The sequence below is a fragment of the Rhinolophus ferrumequinum genome, chromosome 9, assembly GCF_004115265.2.
Source record: "Rhinolophus ferrumequinum isolate MPI-CBG mRhiFer1 chromosome 9, mRhiFer1_v1.p, whole genome shotgun sequence".
Lineage (NCBI taxonomy): Eukaryota > Metazoa > Chordata > Mammalia > Chiroptera > Rhinolophidae > Rhinolophus > Rhinolophus ferrumequinum.
The window spans coordinates 8,485,404-8,504,520 of NC_046292.1; the positions used below are offsets into that span (position 1 = coordinate 8,485,404).

The following is a 19,117-nucleotide window of genomic DNA, read 5'->3' on the forward strand; positions in this document are numbered from 1 at the left end:
TCATATCACTTGTTTGTAATATTGGTCTTTTATGTCCTCTAATTTTAGGAGCTCTTTATGTGAGTTTTGTCTTTGATGTAAGTTGCAAGTATTTTTTCTTTGATTTTTCATTTGGCTTTTTACTTTGCTTTTGGTGTGTGTGTGTTCTAATCATACAAAAGCTTTCTATTTTTATGTTGTCAAATTTATCAGTCTTTTGCCTCTTTGAATCTGAATTTTGAGTCACAAAAGTTTCCCCACTCTCTTGTGTTAGAAAGTGTCATCTGTGTTTTCTTCAATTATATTATTTCATTTCAATTATTAACATACTCTCGTTCCAATAAAATTTGAGGCAGCCTCTGAAAATACATGCTAAAAGATTAAAAAAAGAAAATTGGAAGTTCATTAAATTGCACATGAGATTTTAATATAAAGGCATCTTAATTCACTGGGGAATACATAGATGTTTTAATAAGTGCTGTTAGACTAACTAGATAACGAAATGACAAATGTAAAATTAGATTATTCACACTCTACATAAAGATCACTGCTAAGTGGATCAGAGATGTACTAACATTATTAGCATGAAAAAGTGTTTTCATATCCAGAAAGAAGAGTATTTGGCATGCTCTCTAAAATTCCTGAAATATCACTTATGTTAAATAAAAATATAATTGGAAAATAAAGCATATCCAGAAATTGTTAACTGGCATATAGCAGACCCAGACCAGCTGAGAACTACAAGAAAAGCTAGATATAAAAAACCCAAAAATCTGTTTGAAGGTATTGGAAAGCTACCAAGACAGCCAGGACTTGAGGGTCCAAGATTTATGCAAGGAGGGAAACTTGATAAGGTGAGCCCAACATTTACTCTGCTTTTATTCTTGAGACATTTCTAATTTGTAAGTGGTGTGGGAAGAAAGGTAGGGAAGTCAAGCCGAAAGCTGCCAAAAGGCAGAGAATCCAAGTAAAGCTTTTGGCAATCTCGTGGGGCTGGCAAAGCAAAAGTTGGACTTCGTTGCTACTAAGAGAGCTGGTAATTGAGGGGCTGATATCTTTAGAGAATGGATAGGCAGAAAAGAGACCCCAGTATGCTGAGCCGCTTTATTTCTTGAGGCAGATGCCAATTTCTAAGGAACCTAGTCGGACAGAAGCCAAGCAAAAAGTGGCAGCCAAGAAGCTGAAGAGCTAAATAGACCTTTTAGCAGTTTTATGGTGTTGGGGAGAGTAAAAGTAGAGGAATGGGATTGGTTTTCAGTTGAGACCACTGAAGGACTATACGAGGCCTTATAAAGACTAAAATCTAGCCTTGAGAAAGCCCAAACCCTCATTGGACTAAGCCTCTTTAACTGCCTGCCAGAAGCTAAAGACTCATCCAAAGTCTTTGTAAGTTTTCATATAAAATGTTGGCATTCAGTCACAAATTCCCAGGCCTACCAAGAAATAGGAACAAGAGAAAAAACAGACACTAGAAACAGACCCTCAGATAAACCAGATGTTGGTGTTATCGACACAAACTTTAAAATAACTACAGATGTGATAAAGAAATTTACTAGAATACTATAGTTGATATTTTGAAAACGAATAATAAAGGAAAATTATAGACCACAATTTTTTCATGAACATAGATGAAAAAAATCTGAACAAAATATTAGTAAATCAAATATAGCAATGTGTAAGAAGGAAAATACAACCAAATTGGTTTTATTCCAGAGATGTAAGTTTAGCTTAGTATTTTCAATTCACCACATCAACAAAATGAAAGAAGAAAGAAATATGGTTATCTCAGTAGTGGCACAAAAGCCTTTTGACAAAATTCAACATCCATTTATGAGAAGAACTCAGCAAACAACAACTAGAAGGTAACTGCCTTAATCTGATAAAGTATATCTATAAAAAACTATTGCTGACATCATACTCAGTGTTGTATATTGAAAGCAAGGAAGAATGCCCATTATCACCATGCCCGTTCATTTTTATTCTGGAGATCGTAGCCAATGCAATAAAGCTAGAAAGATTAAAAAAGAAATAAAAAGTATAAGAACTGGGCAGGAAAATGAAAACTTTATTATTTGTAGAGAACATGATTCTGTACCTAGAGAATCTAAAAGAATATACAGATAAGTTATTAGAATGAATAAATCTAGCAAGGTCACTGGAGACAGTGTACAAAAATCAATTGTATTTCTACATGTCAGCACCAGTTCTAGAGAAAAGGAAAATTTGAAAGATGTCATTTATAATAGCATTAAGAAAACTTCACATAACGGTATCTATTACTGTGTAACAAATTACCCCAGAACTTAATGGCTTAAAACAAGCATTTTATTTGTTCACAATTCTGTGGGTCAGCAGTTTGGACTGGACTTAGCTGGGAGCTTCTTCTGCTGGACTCACCTATGGTTATTCACGTGGCTACAGTCATCGGGCAGTCAACCGAGACTGAATGGTATAAGATGACTTACTCGCATGTCAGGCGGTTGGCGTTGCCTGTCAACAGAACCTCCTTCCACATGGCCTCAGCTTCTTCACCTGGTGGAAGCACCAGAAAAGGGCAGAGCAAAAGCTCCGAGATCTCTTGAGACCTAGGCTCAGAGGTCACACAGTGTTATTAATTCTGCTGCATTTTATTGGCTGAAGCAAATTACAAGGTGAGTGCAGATTCAGTGGAGGGAAGTAGACTCCACTAACAGTAGAAGATGCAAAGAATTTATGGACATCTTTAACCTACCACAGGTACCTAGGAATAAATTCAACAAAGGGTGCATGAGACCTCTACACAGAAAATAATTAAACATTATTTAGAGAATTTTTTAAAGACCTGCATAGTTAAAGGGACATACCATGTTAATACATTGAAAGATCTAATATTGTAAAGTTGTCATTTCTCCTCAAATTGATTAGGATAAAGGATTATCTTTTCAATTTATATTACTTAGTCAATTAGGTATCCATATGGAAAAAATGGATCTTGACCTCTGCTTCACACTATATATAAAAATCAAGTCCAGGTAGATTATAAATTTAAATGTGAAGAGTAAAACAATAAAAATTCTATAAGTAAGCCTATGGGAATATCTTTATGACCTTGGTATAATAATAATAATAATTATTATTATTATTATTTCTTAACCAGGACATAGAAAGCTCTTAACATAAAGATTAGTAAGTTGAATTTTATTAAGACTAAGACTGTCTGATCATCACAAAGCACCATTCAAAGGGTAGTAAGTCACAGAATGGGAGGAAATATTTGTAGTAATACATCTATTCAACAGAGGCCTTGTGTACAGAATGTATAAGAAAAACTCCTACAAAGCAATGAGAGAAAAAAACAGACAACCCACTGCCAAAATGAGCGAAAGACTTGAGTAGGCACTTCACAAAAAAGATACCCAAATGGCCAGTGTGCCTATTAAAAGGGGCTTGATGGAAATTAAAACCACACTGAAATACCATTACTAGCCATCAGAAATTTTTTTTTTGGTAAGCTGTGTGTACCAAGTGTTGATGAGGATTTAGAATAACAAATTCCATAGACTGCTGAAGGGAGCGTAAACCAGTTTAACAGCTTTGGAGAACTGTTTGGCAGTGTATGCCGAGGTTGAACGTGTATATTCTTTATGACCCAGCAGTTCCACTCCCAGGTATACAGTCAAGAAAAAATGCATACAGATGTGCCTCAAAAGACAGACAGGCTCAAGTATGTTCATAGCAGCATTATTCATAATAGCCAAAAAATTGGAAACAACACAACTGTTCATCAACAGCAGTGGTTATATAGTGTTTTATATTGGAATACGATATAGCAATAAAAATTAAGAAACTGCAGCTATATGCAACAACCTAGTGAATCTCACAAACTTAAGGTTGACTGTAAGAAGCCACATACAACAACGTACATACCGATGATTTCATTTCTATAAAATTCAAAGCAGGAAAAACTGATCTGTGACGATGGAAGTAGAATAGTGGTTACTTAGGAGAAGAGGGAGTAGTGAATGACCCGGAGTCAGCGAATGGGGAGGGGGTGCTTCCACAATGGGATAATAATGTACTTTCTGGTCTGGATGGTCGTTCCATGGTTGTGTTCACTTTGATAGTCATTGACCTGTGCAATTGATTTTCGCACCATTCTGTGTGTGTGGTATATTTGAGTCAAAAAGTAAAACACGACAAACATAGGTATAAAACAGATCAGAAAGAATTACGCTGTGAAGCTAGTAGTGTTTATTTCTGTGTGATATATGTTACTTGGGATGATTATATATATGTATACATATTTCCTCGTATTTCACTTATATAATTACAGGGAAAATCCTTGTTTATAAAGATCAAAACCCCAACTCTCATGGGAAAGTTGACATGACTTGTAACTGTCATGGAATCCAGAATTACAGTACTCTCGAAGGCCAGCATATGGCTAAAGCATGTCGTTTCCTTTCTTCTCTGACTAGGCCCTAAAAAGTACCTTGGGGTTTCCACTGATTCGGTTTGAAGATGCTGTGATTAATCTGGACCCATTCACTCGGGTGCATCCCTATGAGACCAAGGAGTTCATCATCAATGATATCCTCAAACATTTCCAGGAGGTGAGCTTTGGGCTGGAGCATAAGCAGAATGTTTGTTTGACTTGTTTGCAGATTTTGGTTACTAAGACCTTACTATGGAGAACCCAGTTAAACATTTCAGCTCTGATAATATTGAGTTATGGGTCAGGTCGCAGCCCATGAAGCTTGTACACATCATGAAAATCCCGAAACAGTGCATTTGATTTAGTATGAGCTGTGAGTGTTGTCCCTCAGAACTAGTCTCAGGGGCTTGCACCAGATTTGTCACAACTCTTACGGGTTTCACTGATGCTTTAATGATAACAGAGAATACTGTGAACTCTTTATTTACCTGGCACGGGCCTACTTTCAACAACCACAGAAATGTTCTTGGGGCGTATGAGATGCCCTAGAGTTGAACTTAAATTTTTTTTTTAACCATGTTGGCTATTTCCCATTTTGTGTTTATTATGCATACTGTGAATACCAAAATATAAAGTCAAGATATATTCCACGGTGAATAAAGAGGTCAAGATCGTATCAAATTTATTAGCTGTGAATGTTAAAATGTGTCCTATTCTTGCTGCCTTTTCTCCCTCCTCCCCGCCAGCTCAGTCCTTTGCTTCTTTGTTTCCTGCCTTGCTTTTCCTACTTGGTGATAGTTCCATTGACCTGTAAGGAGTGATACACAGGTATCACTGGACCCTGGCTGGAATCAGGCCGTGGAGGTGCACAGACAGTGGAAGGTTACTTGCCCGGTCTGAATGTGCCCTCTTTATGCCCCAGCCCCTCCGCAGATTATGAGGGAACCACAAATCTTCCCTCCTCCCTTACTTTCCTTTACAAATTCTCCCTGCTGCTGATTAATTCCTCTTCGTCAGAACAATGGAAAGGAGAGTATCATGTATATACTAATAAATGTTTGTAAAGACATTTTTCTGTTTCGTACCTTTTTTCCTTCTTCTAAAAGGCTTTGAAGTGTATTTATGAGCGTATTGAAAGCAACCTCTGGGACCTGTGTTTTGGGAGAGGGTTAGGTGGAGCTCCTGACAGGATAGGAGCTTACGATGATGAGAATAAAGGTAGTTGTTGGTGATGTAGTACAAGATCCGTTTCTAACCGTTTTGCTCAGGCCACTGTCTGCAGATGTAACATGTGCTGCTTTCCTTCTTGTACCCTTGCTCCATTTGACAGGAACTCCTCAGCCAGGCAGCTCGGATCCTGGGATCAGTGGACTTTCTAGGCAATCCCATGGGGCTTTTGAATGACGTTTCTGAAGGGGTGACTGGACTGATAAAGTATGGAAATGTCGGAGGCCTTATCAGAAATGTCACACATGGAGTATCAAACTCTGCTGCCAAGGTAAGGAAACAGGTGGAATTCCACTGTCATCAACCGCATGAGTCCTTTATGTTTCTGTAATTTCTGTGATATGTCGTAAGTTGTGAGAAGTGACATATGTGGCCTTGGTTCCATTGCACACATGCCCTGCCTTCTCCTTACCTCTGATAACCCAGCACCCAGCCCACTGAGTGCACCCCTGCAATATCTCCTCTTCCTTCTCCCTCGCCACTGCCTTTGTCCAGGCTCTGGTGATGTCTTCTGTGGGCCACTGCGATGGCCTCCCATCCCCCTGGACTTCACTGCATCTTTCACCATACCACCAGCAGGAACTCGCGCTTTAAAACATAGAATCTGATTGTGCCACTCACCTGCCTAAAGTCCTGCAGTTATTGCCCAGAGCTTACAGGATAAAATGCAAACTGAAATCCAGCCTTCTGGAATGAAGCACCCTTCCGTCATCTGAATCCAGCAGGGAAGGGCAGGGCTGTAGTTCTCCCCTGTCTTGCTGTCTAGGTGGCTTTTTGTTCCTTGGCCTCTTGTTTGCTGGATATTTTGTTATTCCACGATTTATTTTTTGGCAGGAGCGGATTTTATGTTTGAAGCTGGAGGGGGTCCAGGGGTTGGGGGTTGCTATTTGACAACATACGAAAGGCCTCTAAAGGTCTCTGCTTTCCTCCCCTTCCTGTCAGCTCAGCCAGTTTCTTGTAGAGATTGACCTTTTCACGAGTGAACTGGGTTTGAGAGCGCACCTTGCTCTCTGCCTGTTTACCGCCGAGCGTTTGTTTAGTGAAATCCTAGGTACACTTGGGCCCTTGGCCACGAGGATGTAAACATGGCTTTCCTGTAAAGGGGCTTCAATGGTGCCACATAGAATTTTATCTTGAAGAGCAGGTAAGAAAGTGGAGTTGATAACATATCCATATTACGTGGCACTCTTGGTGCTAATGTGTGGAAGCTGGGAATTGATTCCTGTTGTCCAGACTGTTTTCTAGAGCTGATGGTTCTTTAGTCAGATTACTTTTCTCAATGCTAAAGTTATACTCGGATATTAAACCAGACCAAAAGTTACAGTTTGGCTTGTGGTTCAAAACAGGCAACACGTTTACTTCTAGAGAAAGGGTGAAAGGTAGAGGCAAGAGAGACTTTCTAAATCATGGTTTGGAAACAGAGTCAGGTTCAAAGTCTGAATGAACACACACATTTCTGCGCTGTCATTTCTTCTGCTGCCCACGTCACCCCCGAAGGCAGCACATCACACTAGGGGCCAGGTTCCTCGCTGTTCTTCTTTTAGCCACTAAACACGATGTAAATAGATGCGCTTAAATAGTTGTAAACACTCCGTTTAAAGATTGTATTCAACACTATTAAATTCTAATTAACCTAGCCGGTCTCCTTGGTTTTATACTTCCTGTTTTGTTTTTGTACCCCTGGGCTTTGCCTTAATTTGAAGAATAAATGCACTGTCGGTTTTCTGAGATGTCTTCCTCAACCTGGAATAGAAATGCACCTACTTTACAGGCTTACACACTGTGAGAATAAAATGAGATACGATGCTACGAAAACTTTGAAAAATACAGACTTGAACAGGAGAAATGGGTCTTCACTTTGACTCTTATATTTGCATCAATGTAAAATGTTCAGACTTTAGCCACCAGGAAACTATGAATGCCCTTGACATGAAAGCCAGTGTGTTACAGTGTAGAGGAGGGTCTCAGGCACGGAGAGTGGGAGACTCAGAGTCCGTCGGGCCCAGTGTGGCTCTTAGGAACCCTCCCTCGGTAGTTAGCCTTCTGGATGAGAATGAGTAAGTTGGAAACTCGCCTGTGACCTCTCCACGGGTGAGCCTTCGTGTGGGTTTCTCCGGAGTTTCTCTGCAACATCCTGACGAGAAGGGTTGGCCCTCCTTTATTCTCCCTCATGTATTGAAGCCTCATTCGTTTTCTGGTTCTTCTATTTCCCCTGGGAAACTGTTTTTAAAGATGAGAATATAACTTAAGCCGAAATAAAGGGCAGAATACTCCTTACTCCTACCTTTACTCCCAAACCTGTATGAACGCCTGGGAGACAATGATCGTGCATTTTATTGGATGTCATGCTTTATATTGCTGTCGGATGTATGTAAGGGGACCGCTTGCCAGGACCCAGGGCCTCTCAGATGGGAAGGCTGCTCCCCAGGGGGTTGGGGTCCTTCACGTATTTCTCTTGCCTTTAGTAAGCTAATCAGTACTGATGCACAGGTTGCTACTCAGAGGAATTGCTATGTAATTTATTTTGATACCAAGACCCCTGGATGTGTTATAAAAATTAGTTCATGTAGCTCTAAGATGAGAAAGCAAAGGAACTTAAAATTACCACTTCATATTGGAAATGGTAGCAAAAGGCAGGTCGATCAACTAAATACCCATTCGGGTCATCTGTGATTGTGCATGTATGTAGGTTGGCTAAAGATCTCCATTTTCTTATAGTTTTGTGGGTTGAAATCAGATCTTTAATGTTGCTTTGGGAGAATGTTTTGTTTGTGTTTCTGTGTACACAAGAGGAGTTGAAGGAAGTGCAAATGACCACAATAATCAACTGCTGGCCTGTGGGAAGTATTCCTTTAAAGAGTGCCTGAGTTCCAGTGATTAAAGAAAGGGGTCAGAGGAGACAGAACTGCCCTCACCAAGCCCCAGCCAGCCGGCTCCACCTGGCTGCACAGGCAAAGGGCTTTAACCGGGGTTCGATGGGCTTTGAGTGGAGCAGAGAAACCTCCTGAAATTGATTATAAATATTGCATATATGTTTATTTTTCTGGAGCAAGGATCTAAAGTTTTTATTGGATTCTCAGAGAGGTTCATACCTCCCCAAAGACTATGTCATTATTGTAGACCTAGAGTTGTGTGTTGAGGGGAGCTTAGGGCCGGTAGTCAGGATACTTGAGTTCCAGTCCCCTTCCTCCCTTTAAATAATCTTTTCCTCTGTTAATCTTGAGGGTTCTTTTTTTCAACCTATGAAAAGGTGATAGTGATTTTCCCCATCCCCACGACCTGAGGAGCAGAAGAGAGGAAGTATGTGAAAACCCAGTGGGAAGTTCAAAGGGAATTCATTCTGTCACATAAGGTGGTAATAGACCTGCAGGTCTTATTTGTCTGCGGATAGGTGTGAGTTATTCACAGCAAATTTTTAATTTCGGGTCTATCATCTCCACTTTCTGGAGTTAACATTTTCAACTGTTATTTAGTTTATTTACTGTTAGCCTCAAAGAACTGTAACTGGGAAATGGTCTGTGCCCTGTGTATCCTCTCCGTTTCTCTTATCCTTCTGTCATCTCCCAAGCCCCAGAAATCAGCGAATGGATTCCAGATCTAAGATGATATGATTTAGGGATTAGCCAGCCATCGTGCTGTGAGCCTCTATCCCATGACTCCCTGTCTGGATCTTGGCAGAATGACTCCAACCCTTTGAGTAGAACCTCAAAGACCTGATCCCATTGCTAAGACCAAGCCAGTCGTGCCTGGAATCTTTTCTTGGAATAGGATTTACTTAAGAAAAGCACGGCATTTCAAACCCCAGAACCATGTCAGAGGAACAGGTTTCTTTCTGCAGCACAAATTTTTCCTAGTTGGGTGTCTGCAAGACCCTCTAACCCCTTTCAAAGCCAGAGAATTGGGGAGACGCCCATTGAACAAATTCCCTCTTATGTAGACTCCAATTTCCCTTCTGTCTGTAATTATTGTGTAATATTTTCATACACTTAACAGGAAAATTACATAGTTATTCTCAAAAAAATAAAAAGTTCTTTTCAAACTGAGAAAATCTCAGATGTTAACAATAGAGCAAATGATCCCATTCCCTTTTCTGCCCCTGTAGAAACTCAGTGTTTGCTCTGCACAGCTGTCACCTGGTCTTCCTAAGGGAGGAAAGCCAACAATATACTTAATTTCTTCCAGCAAGGGAGAGCAGCACTTTTGATCATCACTAATGGGACCTCTGCTCTGTTCTGTCCTACTTTCTATTTTCTCTTTGTGTCATTATCAAGGCAATATAGGACGCTTTTGATCCCGAGTACTTTTTTGATCCCAGCTATGTTTTGATTCTATGATTATGAATGCAAATATTTTAATAATTTTCTCTATTTTTAACAAATTATTTTCATCAACGTTAGTTGTTCATGGAAATTAAAATTCACGGTTCATTATTCGCTACATGTTAATTATACTGATAAGTTTTGCAGGGGGTATGGTAGGTTTATTTCTTCGTCTTTTGCTTTATGGCATTTATTTCTAATAAGCTCAAATTTCTCAGCTCGAATTCTGCAGATCTAAATTTTTGTCAAGGCGATAGGCGTTTTCTGTTGGTTTTTTGGTCAATGCCTTTTATTCTATATAGTTTTAGCCATTGTTTTATTGTTTTGAATCAGTTTTGTTTTTTTCATGAACTGAATAAAGACCTAGCAGTTTTGTATTATTTCTTGGTGCAAACAGCATTAGTAGGAAAAAGATGTACGAGCAGGGTTAAAACATCCTCCTTCCTTACGGGACACATACTAATTTAGAAATGTTTATTGAATACCTTCTGTTTGTCCCAGGCCTTGTGATAGACCCTTTACATTCTTTCATTGTCTTATGTATGTTAATCTCAATTCTTCAAATCAGGAAACTGAGAGTTGGAGAAGTTCAATAATTTATTCAAGATCACACAACTAGAAATGACAGGGATAAATTTGAAACTAAGTGTAGCTAATTCTAAAGGCCTTGTTTTTTTCCTACATGTTTTTCCTTTGTGTATATTAGTTTTTCTTACAGGCGCTCTAGAGAATATAGAAATTAATTACTGCTAACTTCCCACCGGAAGCTTATTATGTGACTTTGTTAGCTGGTAAGGTGACTACGACCGTATCATCTGTGTCACAAAGCAGACCCTCAGGAAACAGTGGTGGTCGTGGTCATTCTCGTGTTAGATTGGTCATGACCATCACCATTTCCTTGAAAGGCATACAAACACGGCTTTACTCATGTGATATCATTTGATCATCAAAATTACCTGGTCACTCTATAGGGTAGGTAGTATTAGTCCCATTATATAAATGAAGAAACTGAAGCCCAAAGGGGTAAGGTGTCTTGCCCAAGGTCAGCAGGTAACTGCAGAAACAAACCCTGATCTTCTGCACTCGTGTCTTGACGCATTTTTAGTTACACATTTGAGATATGTATTGCTAAATGCTTGATTTGTTCTAGACATGCTTCTATATATTAAAAAATAAAAGCAACAAGAAAAACAAAAAGCAAACAAGCAAAAGCTCTGCCTAGTCCCAGAATGAACTTTGATAACTTTTAGGAAAACTGTCTGAAGGTAAATACAAGTGAGTTAAGTGAGAACGAGAAATAGAAATTGAGACTGTTTCAATTGTTGGGTGGAAAACTTTAGATAATATTCTGTTCCATTTCTGTCGTCTCTCTCTGGGATACAGTTTGCAGAGAAGCTGCTTCCCTTCCATGAGGACCTTTCGCTGGTCCTTTGTGCCCAGGAAACCAGATCTGGGGTAGAGCTGCCATCCGGTGTCCCCGCACCAGAGACCCTCAGCCAGCCCCTGCCATTAGCCAGCCTTCTAGCCACATACTGTGACCTTGTGAGGGCAGAGGGGTCCATCTGCCTTTTGTTAAGAAACAGCATTTGTTTGTGTTTGTTTTGTAGGCAATATATTTAAAGGCTCAAACAAGACTAAAAGTCCTGTTTAGGCAAGGCAGACGTTTTATCTTTGCACAAAAGAATGTACTGAGTGCCTGCCTGCGTGGATTCTGAAGGGAAAAAGGCAATTTATGACTTGTATCTGTTTTTGTCATTATGTATGACTGCTCCATTTTATAGTTGAGCTGATTATCCCCATAATAGCTTTTCCATGTACCTATAAGCAAGTAATAGGTGAATGCCTTCTTCTAAGCATTGGGGTTTTAGTGTATTTAAGTTGGCACAAAACTTTAGGTTAAATGAAATTCACTTCAGACAGTGATCTATCCCTTAGAGAATGTCGAGTTTTCTATTTTCAAAAAGACTTTGATCCTAAATAAGTCCCCCAAGGGATTTCTTTTCCAGCCAAAAGGAGGTGCCTTCAAGTTGTTGTATATAGAGAAATGACTCAAATTCTTGGCAACAGAATTTTTGTTTTATTTTCCTCTGATAACCTTGAATACTAACTAAAACGATTCCCTTAGTCTGAGGTCTTCTTGGTTAGAGGCAGATTTTAGATGCTGCATGACCCCTCAGTGACCCATCCTAAGTTGGTCAAATCTCAAATATCTGTGGGAACTGGAAGTGTGTTGGGCGGGGAAAGGTGGGGTAGGAGTTGGGCAGTGGCACGAGAGTCACATGAGTGACCAGGATTCCCAGGCAGTTTCCACCCACCCTGTTCAGCAACGTAGCTCATGCTCACGAAGGAGCTCGGTGAACGGGGTTTGGCAGCCCCCCTCTTCCCCACCAGTCAGGCAGCTCCACAGCCGGAAGTCAAGTGGCAGGGGATCGACACCACCAGTGAAGCTCCATTTTTGAAACAGAAAGACTGAAAACTTTAAAACTTTGCTTCATTTCCAAATAGTAGTTCAGTTAAGAATCAGGTCCTTAAGTTATCTTCTTAGACTGAACCCCTCCTGTTCCAGAGGAATTCACTTTAGCTTCCAACACTGCAGTCTGTGGGGTGGCAAAGTGTGCGCAGTTGCTAAACAGAAAAGACAGGGAATACCTGTGTCTCCCAAAGTGTAGCGGTTTTCTCCCCTGGTGTAAACATGGTGAGGAAAAGGACAATGTAGTCGAGCTTTCTTAGGTTGGGTGGTTATCCCAGGGGAGTGGTAGCACATCCCTTTTCTGCATTTTAATATTATTCATATCAGTATCTGGCCCTTCTTGAAAAATTGTGACAAACTTAAGGTGAGACGAACGATAACGCAATTTTGTAAACATTGAAGGGCAAATCAAATTCTAATTCTTGGCAGTAAAAGATCAAAACACTAACTCTATTTGCAAGGCCCTTGCTGTTTTCCTTTACTTCTTTCTCTCCTATAACTGTCTCTATGAGTCTCCATTTTGAAGAAAAGCTAAATCCAAGTGTTTTCTTAGGAGAAAGAGGACTCTTTGGTCAATATCATGCTAAAACATCAGAAAGAGATCTGGACGATATAGCCATCATTTATTAACTACTATATATATGTGAGGTGTGGACGAGGAGCTTTACATCTGCTTAATTTTCACATGTACCCCATAAGGAAGGAGGTGGCTCCGTTTTATAGGTGAGAAAAAATGAGACTCAGAATGAATGGTTAGTTACAATGAGTGAGTGTCGGAGCCAGAAATTTTAGAAAACAGTGAATTTGAGAGTCTGCCTGTATGTTTTTTCTCCACACAGTGCAGCTTCTCAGATATAATCCTGTACCAAACCCACAACATTGTAAAGAAGCAAAAACACAAGCAGACGGAAACAACAGTATTTAAAAGTAAAGTTCAAACAGTTTTCCATTTGTGCCCAACTTGAACTCATCTGCCTTGGACCTTGGGATTTTCCAACTGTGATTTCTAGGCTTTCTGAATTAATCTTTATTATCTGGGAATCCCTAATCTCATGTAAAAGGATTGAAATAGGAGAAAAGGATTGAAAGAGTCTTCTTATCCAAACCGAAACTGTGTGACTCAAAAGCATTTGAGTCAACTGACTCCTTTCTCACACACCTGATGTGCTTGACCCCGGATTTATTCCCCTTTAAATAATGTAGCACTTGTAGCACTCAGCCCTCCCTCCTGCTCTGCCCAGGGAGCAGACCCGAGCTTCCCGCCACCTCAGTGTGTGCTCCGAGCGCCACCTTCCTCCAAATGCACGCGTTAAATCGTAATTTCTTTAGCCATTTCCTGGACTTCTTTTAAGCATTTCTAAATAACTAGGATGTCATCTTAAAATAATAATATTTGGTGTTCAGCACAGAATACATGAAATTAGGTAGAGTTGTGCTTTCCTGCTGTCCATTGATGGCAGAAAATAAACTCATTGTAGTTGTCCTTTTCTTTCCTTCTCGCCTCCCCCCTAGTCTCCAGTACCGCTTTTCAATTTTTGTAGAGATGTTTTTGTCTCTGAGTTCTGTTGGCAGATTGGCTTTTGGATGCTTAGTGATCCCACTGTGTGAGTTAAGAAGCCAGATGGGAACGTTGGGGACAGTGGGTGTTTCCTGAGAGTTTTATGGTTAGTTCTACTGACCTCTGTGGTTTGCTTCTTGGAGGGAAGGAGTTGTCAGATGAACTTAATAGCATTTAATCATTTTTCTTTGAGATAATAATAGTACCATTATTTGTCTTGATTCTTAGTTGTTGATGAAGCATCTATGTGTCTGTGATCCTTTCTATGAGCCAGAAACCAGGCAGGTGGTGCTGGTGGTGGTGATGATGATGGTGGTGGTGGTAGTGATGATGCCACCACCACAATTTTACAGTTGAAAAACCTGAGTCCCAGTGGAAGTAAATAACTTGCCCAAGATTGTACACAGACAGTGGGAGAGCTTTGGACTTCTTCCTTGGTCTCCTGACTTCTAGAACATTGCTAGACAGTGCTTCTTGAATCTTACTGATACTGTAGAAACTGACGATCTCCTTTGTGTTAGATGTGCGTTTTCTATTGTCAGTGTTGTCTGAGCCTTGTTGTTATGTCCTTCCCTGCAGAGTAGGTTTCAGAGAACAGAGGTGAAGAAAAATGTAGCTTTCCCTTTTAGAGGCTTATTGAATTACTCACTAGCCATGGTTCTGTTTATGTGAAATACTTGAGAATCATGTATTTGGGTGCTCACAAACAGAAGTGTGATGAGAACAATTCTTGAAGCAGAGTTTTTTTGTGGAGTGTGGGGTGGTAGGGAGAAAGTGTTAAGCTTATATCTGGACGTTAGGTAATTTCTGCATTGTTGGAGGTGAGAGGTAATCCCCCATAAGAAAGACGATGGAAGAAAAGGAAGGTACTTCCAGAAGGGGGAAGAGTCTGGTTTTCTCTTGGCTATCCTCGTAGCCATATGATGATGTGTCTAGGCCGAACTCTTAAGGGAGGCTTAGCATGTCCTGAAGTGGTGACTGGGAGGCACAGCTGGTCAGAAAAGAATAGCAGAGGCACACCACCCTTCCCTCAAACAGACAAGTGGGGAAGATGGCGTCTTTTTCCTTTTAAATACCAGTGGGGAAACGCTCCTATGTCATTTCTAGGGGCAAGGAAATTTCCTACTTAGGCACGTGAGGAGGTTGGAGATAGGCTCCAACCTTCCTGTTTCCTCAGCCCTGCCCGTTCTCTCTCACCTTTGCTCTTTTGCTTATAATTTTACTTTTGTGTGGAATGCCCTTCTCCCCATCTTTGTCCAAATGGCTCCATTTTCATAAGAAGGTCCGATCCAAATGCCTATAAGATTGTTTCCACTCTGAATTCCCAGGGCACCTTGTGACCACATTTTTCCTTGGAAAATAATAATCATTTGTGCACATGTCTCAAACTTCCATTCAAGCAGACATTTATCATTGTCAGTTAGGTACTAGGTACTGTGGCAGATACTTAGGAAAGTAAGACTTAAAAAAAATACCTTTTTTGAGGGATGTGGAACAGGTAAGGCAGATGAGAAGTACTTATAAGTAATCATAATGCAGAGAGGATAAGCTTTGCACCTGGGATCCTACGCAGAACATTTGCATCTCCGTGAGGTACGTGCTGTGGGGCCATGGGAAAGAACACTTTATTCTGTTCCTTAAGGATGAGGTCGGTTGAGATGAAATGTGTGATACAGTTGTCTGTTTATTCATTTGCATCCCAGAGTAGACTTCACGCTCCTGGAAGGCAAAGATTTTATCTGTCTTCATTTCTTGCCAATTTCCCCTGTGACTAACCATAAATATTTGCTGTAAAAAAAATTGAAGTGATCCAGGTTGTATCCACATGGGCTCTCCTTCATCCAGTACAGCATTTTCACATGGGCTACATTCAACAGATACTTATTAAAGAAGGGACATACCTGCTGGATTTTTTTTATTGTCTAACTATTTTACAGTTTTTATGTGAACTAGAAACTTTTTAAAAGTTCATGACTTTCTTCCCAAATAGATGTGTAAGCTGACTGATATCCAAAAATCATGCTATATGTATAGTAAGGAAAAAACTGTTGACTTTTAGGATCCTATTTCTTCTTCTCCCGTCCCCATCACTCAGGCCTAAAATCCTGGGCTAGATCGAAAGAGGACAAGCATTATTGGGTCAGGCCCAGTCTCTGCTTAAGGTAGCACGAAGCCTTGGGAAACTGTTAATAGGGGAAAGGGGGGGAAACCCAGTCCCTCTTAATCTAATGAATTAAAATAATATTTATGGGAAATATCTGCCTGCTTTACTAGAGGAAAATATTTAAGTAAACATTTCCTGCAAGCTATTGAATTTATATAACAACACATTGGTTTGGAAGCAATAACTTTCAGTATTTGCACTGAAATGAAAACTAAGCAGAATGTGCTTCCAAAAACAGCCCATCGCTTCAGCTTTGTTGCCTTTGTAACGTTTCAGAGCAGGATATTGTGGCCAGTGGGATTATTATCTCTTTATTGGTAACTTGCAAATTGGCAAGGATGATGCCAGTTAGTTATAAAACAAGAACGGATAGCTCCTTGGAGTTTTATAGAAATTAAACTTCTGTAACATACTCCTGTTATCACTTGATTTTCACCAACTTATAAAGAGTGCAAGTATGATTGTACTTGACAGAAGAAGAAATTGAGTCACGGCAAAGGTAACTGAGTCCTGGAGGATCAACAGGGAGCCGTGCGGGGAGGGCGAGGACCCAGGGCTCCTCTCTAGCCTGGGCTCTCTTCCGTAGGCTCAAGAAAGCACCCATTTCCCTCAGGAATTAAAGTACTTTCAGGTCTATGAGATAATTTAACCTTGCAAGTCCCTATGGGGCCAGCAGGACGGATGTGATGGTCACTTTCCTTGTAGTGATGGGAAATTCAGTCCCACAGGTTGGGTGGTTTTGTGCCAAAACCATGCAGTCAGTGTTGGCACCTAGGGTTGGCGGGAAGGCCTCACCGCTCTAAGCCCCCTGCTTTTCCTGCCAGACTGTCTTCTCAGAGGAGGGCCAGAGGGGCTTTCTGATGTGGGGAGACAGCTGTGAAAAAGCCTTTCTTCCAAGAGAGGGCCTCACTTTCCTGGCACCCACGCTAGGTTGTGTGAATGGTCGGTTCTGAAATCTCAATTGAACATGCAAATCTTCAGTCTCACGATCACTTAGAAACAAAGCAAAAGGGGCAAAGCCAGCCAGATATTCTCAGCCTGTTTTGGAGAGTGCTACCTGCCTGTGTGGATTCTGCACCCAGTAGCATCAGCGAGTCAAGTTTGTAGGATTGGTACAGGGCAGTTGTTTAGAAGTCAATTGGCAAGAGAAACTGAGGTCTCTCAATGAGTGAGCTATGTGCAGAGAGGAAAGTTCTTAGGACTAAACACAAGGAAGAACTTGCCACTAGTTTTTCTTCAAAAGATAAAACACAGCAGTGAACAGTGTCTAACTTCAGTTTTATATTAAAAAAAAAAACAAACGGGTTCTGTGAGAAGCCTCATTTTAATAATACTTTGTGTAGCATTTTAACTTTCTAACCTCTGCCTTTCCATTGAAGCCCTGTGTCTTCCTAAGAAAGGTCCCGAACCTGCAATTCTTCTCGCTCTTTCCAGCTAAACGTGACAAAGCCAGCCCTGCCCAGTCTAGACCCTCAACACAATCTCTGACACTTTCATGGACTCTCTCAGGGTACAGATCTGGGAAAGAACTTGAAGGTCAGCTTTTCACCCTCTCAAATTACAGACAGAGAAACTGAGACCCAGTAAGGTTCTCACAGCCAGTGAGTCGCAGGTCCAGCTCTCAAATTCAGGCCTCCTGGCTCCACATCTGGTATTGTCTTTGAGATGGAGTCGCAACCATGGTACCTGCTTCTTGTCCTTTTTGGAGTGAGGGAGAGGAGAGTCGGGGCCGCAGCCCTGGCTGCACGTTTCCTCAGCATTCATTATGCTCATCTTATCTGTTTATACATCTGTCTCCATAAGGGACTAAGCTGTATTCTTGTTGGTGTTTTTAACCCCAAGCACCTTGCATGGTGTGTAGAAAGCCTGCGCAGCCTTGTTGAGCAGAAACAATGTGTTTTGATGAAGGTCGGCTCACCTGAATGGGGAGGGAAGTATAGCTCCGTGGAAGCACCTCATGTCCGTCAGCAGGATCTCATCCGATGAATAAACCCAGGCAAGATTGTATCCCATCTGAAAACAAAACAAACCTTCCCCCAAATAAACAGGGAGGCCCTCGTCATTATGTTCAGAGGGCAGCGGGTGAGACAGAGGGTGAGACAGATGGGAAAGGTAACAACTTTGACAGACACATAGCATAGTCTTTGGTCGAAGCCAAAATTAATGTAACTTTGTTGGTTAAATGGAATTTTTTAAATTTCTCCTAATGTTCCTACATTTATCTGCATGTTGTTAATTAATGACTGCTGTCATTGGGTTCCTTCTGAAGTCTGTGAGTTAAGAGAGAAAAAGAAAAAAGGGGACCTTCGGTACTGATTCTAACCTAGGGAAGAAACGGCCGCTTACCTCTCCTCTGGGTGAACACTGCGGATATGGAATGTTAGTCACCCACTGTCCAGCAAGCCTGAAAGAACGCGATTATAAGAACACTTTGATCTGAACTTGCACCTTTTCTGAATCCTCCTTCGAAAACGAACTAACTGTGCTGCCTCTGGCTGCTGTGAACAAAATGAGTTCCACGCTGACCCTGGTAGATGATGGGAGTTGGAGCAGTCACGGCTTGGTCATCCTCTTCTGTGCCACGTGTCCCAGGGGAGTCCGGATATCCCCTCTTCTGGCATGGCCATAGGGTCCACCTGGCTTTGTGCTGTCTCTGTCCTCACTAGAATAGGTGCCTGAAACCTTTGCTTTTGCCTTTTTAGTTTAATCTGGAACACTTTTAACAAAGCAGCAGACCAAATGGTGACTGAGTCCTGACCCTTCTCCAGGCCAGAGGAAATCACCATCTTTCTGTCTCAGAATCCTCATTTGAGTTCAAACCCTCAATCACAAAGGGGAGCCCCTCTGCTTGCTTGTTGGAGCAAGATTGCAAAGAGTTAACACTTTTGCTTTTTCGGAAAGTTATCTGTGAAGAGTATTAGTTGTTTAATAAAGCGTGCCTGCCCTCCCGATGAACCCGCCAGTGACTCTGCAGCTGGGGTCATTC

General features: G+C 41.0%; 1 protein-coding gene across 5 annotated transcripts in view; it reads left to right on the forward strand.

The window, feature by feature from the left end:
- VPS13D (vacuolar protein sorting 13 homolog D) overlaps positions 1-19,117 on the forward strand; it is a 233,615-nt gene that overhangs the window by 147,179 nt on the left and 67,319 nt on the right. For all 5 annotated transcript variants that reach the window (XR_004423896.1, XM_033114935.1, XM_033114937.1 and 2 more), the window contains 2 exons: positions 4,437-4,571; positions 5,724-5,891. Coding sequence is in view for 4 of the 5 variants with exons in the window: in XM_033114935.1 (XP_032970826.1) it covers positions 4,437-4,571; positions 5,724-5,891 (303 nt within the window). In the remaining variant the exon portion in view is untranslated. The remainder of the gene's footprint in view (positions 1-4,436; positions 4,572-5,723; positions 5,892-19,117) is intronic.